The following is a 3,057-nucleotide window of genomic DNA, read 5'->3' as shown; positions in this document are numbered from 1 at the left end:
TTTGATTCCTCAGTGTTTGCTAAACGTTCTGTAATTTATATATTTATTTTACAGCATGTGGTGTGTGCCATGCCTCATCTTATTAATTTTTGTTAAACGTTTTGTAAGCTAGTTTGTCATTGTATCTTGATTTATTGTTGTTGTGCTTTTTAATTAAGGATAACAATGAATCCATCTTTTGTTTTAGTCTTAAAAAAATGAAAGGTGTGTAGATGTATGTAAGCAAAACAGTGACAACAAGATCGCGAATTCGAAAGTGAAAGCATCCGAAGCCCGCGGCTTTACACAGCAAAAGAGAAACTCCCATTCACAAAATTCAAAACACAAATAATACTACTGATGATAAAGAATGGGTATAAAGCAGACTTGACTTGACTTGACTTGATATAAACTCCTACCCCTAACTGAATCGCGATTTGTTTAGCATCTCAACCGATTTGAATCGTCACATATTTTAATCGATTTTCAACCGGCTCGCGGTTAATCGTTACATCCCTAATTAAACAGTATTATATAAATATTTTTTCAATCATTATTATATTATTATTTAATCTTTATGTATTTCAAGTAATAAATACACAGTAAATATACATTTCTTTAAATGATCGGCTTGGTTTTTAAACATTGTATCAGCCTCTTACCCAGATGCACAGAGTCTGCGGAGGGTCTCTGGGAGTATGACGTGCCCTTCAATGTGTGCTCCACAATCTTCTCCTTCACCTGTGTGATGGTGTCACAATCCAGCACTTTAGTGGGGACCGTCTGAGACTCACCAGCACCTCCGCTGCTCACCAGAACATTCAGAGTCTATGGGGCAACATGGAAAGAGGTTGAAAAGCAGTTGTTTGCTTTAAAGTTTCACATTTTATTGCTTGTGAAAAACTTTCTATATTTTTTCAGGACTCTGCCATGTTATACGTCATGTGTGAATGAGTTATCAGATTAAAAACAAACAAAGAAACAGTAAAATATCAACCTTTCTCGTAAAAGTCTAAATAATGCACAACACATAGTATAATGTTCATTTCTGCATCAGAATCGTAATGCAGAGAGCGTGTGTGTCTCACCAGTGTGCGGTACTCCACGTCTTCCCGCAGCAGTCGGTTGTCGTTGAGTGTGTATTTGGCTTTGCCTGTAACAGCGTCCACTGGGCCTTTATCTACCTGGTGCTTTATGGCTCTGAACAGCATGTAGAACGCCTCACCTGCTGTATCCTATACATGAATACATGGATATATAAATAAATAAAATAAAAATGTATAATATATAATATAAACAGATATATAAATAAATCCTATAAATAAACACATGGATCTGAAATATGAAATATTAATTTGAGTTATGCTTATGCATGCTTAACCCTGATATATGAAATAATAGTCAGAAAAATCCATATATATATTTTTGAATGAAACCGTTAATTGAACCTTCAGACAAAATATATATATAACAAAAGTTTGCACATGTGTTCTTTTGTTGAGTATAATATTTGATACATAAGGCTTTTATAGTATGATACAGAAGAATATGAAGCTCATTCTTGACCAAACTGAACAAAAATATGCAAGGTGCAGTTGGTGCAGAACTGATATTTATATGGTAAAAAGATGAAATTCTGATAGCTTATAATGTAAGTAAATGAAATCTTTATAACTGTTTAACAGACTACTTAAAATGCATATAAACATCAATTGTTACTCTATATCTCACAATAACATGTCTTATTAAGATGATATTTAAATGCTTTGTTTTTGATCAGAGTTCTGTTTTGATTGTGGGGGCAAAACATATAATGCAATGCAATACAACGATGATTGAGAGATAATAAATGTACTTCAAAAGCCTGATTTATCATATTTAACATGATTTAAAAAAAAAAAATGATATATAGATAATCAAGTAAACCTATGTTGATTCAGTCCAGTAAGTGTTCAACTTTCAATACTACTAACAATATAAAAGTTATTCTTACATTTACTGTATAAAATCAGTAAAGATTTCACAGCAAAAAGACATGTGCAGCATCACCTGAAGGGGACATTTTTACAATTATACTAAAAGGTGTTTTACTCACTAAAAAGCATCAAATATCAAACAGACGACAGAAAGCATGTTCGAAGGCATATAGACAGCAAAGTTTTGATTATGTTGATCGTTTAGAACCCTTAGAAATTTGTGCATCAAACATGATACAGCAGGCTTTATAGGGTTAATCTGCAATCCAAGTGACTTTTTCTATGGACTAGTTACATATTTAAATACAATTACTGGCACGTTTTCCCCTATTTTAACTTCTCTCTCATCAAGTTCTTTGTATCTCTTACTGAGTCCTTGTGAGCCAACACAAGCATCACTCACCCTGAGGAAGGTGTAAAGACATATGGACATCCAGTTAGTCAACAGCTTCTCCACCACAGACTCGGTCCTGCAACAGACGAGAGATTTCCACTGAGAATCATACTGCCACAATTATCAGTCGAAAGGATCCACATCCTGTTCATTTATGCGATTTAACAGGGATTCTATGATTTCAGTGTACAGTAACATGGCTTCAATGATATTTAAAGGGGTCATATGATGCGATTTCAATTTTTCCTTTCTCTTTGGAGTGTTACAAGCTCTTGGTGCATAAAGAAGATCTGTAAAGTTGCAAAGACTAAAGTCTCAAATCCAAAGAGATATTCTTTATAAAAGTTAAGAGTTAACCACGCCTACCTAAAACGGCTCGTTCTAACACGCCCCCACATATCTACGTCACGATGTGGAAAGATTTGCATAACGCCGCCCAAATGTTCACGCAAAGAAAGAGGACGATATCCGCTTCGTCATGCCTGGAGCTGATCCGTGCTGGTCGCTGAGGAAATACATCAACTTCGCGGATCGGCTTTCACCGTGGACGAAGCGGAGTCCAACCCGGGGTCGTCACATGTGGTTGCCGCTCCTCGAATCCACCCACCTCTGCTCACTCAAGCCAGCCTCCCCTCACTCAAGGCAGCGGTGTGTGACGCTGTTTCGTTGTGAAAGCGAAACTACTTTGTTTGGTCTTCCAAAAGAGGA

The 3,057-nt window shown here is 36.1% G+C and overlaps 1 protein-coding gene across 1 annotated transcript in view; it reads right to left on the bottom strand.

The window, feature by feature from the left end:
- plxnb1a (plexin b1a) overlaps positions 1–3,057 on the bottom strand; it is an 84,547-nt gene that overhangs the window by 8,081 nt on the left and 73,409 nt on the right. Inside the window, exons 27-29 of the mRNA XM_016457652.1 lie at positions 2,359–2,425; positions 1,068–1,214; positions 642–807 (exon numbers count right to left, since the gene is read on the bottom strand). Coding sequence (XP_016313138.1) covers positions 642–807; positions 1,068–1,214; positions 2,359–2,425 — 380 coding nt within the window. The remainder of the gene's footprint in view (positions 1–641; positions 808–1,067; positions 1,215–2,358; positions 2,426–3,057) is intronic.

Source organism: Sinocyclocheilus anshuiensis, unplaced genomic scaffold (genome assembly GCF_001515605.1).
Source record: "Sinocyclocheilus anshuiensis isolate Anshui unplaced genomic scaffold, SAMN03320099.WGS_v1.1 scaffold201, whole genome shotgun sequence".
Lineage (NCBI taxonomy): Eukaryota > Metazoa > Chordata > Actinopteri > Cypriniformes > Cyprinidae > Sinocyclocheilus > Sinocyclocheilus anshuiensis.
This window is presented reverse-complemented; position numbering and strand designations above follow the sequence as displayed.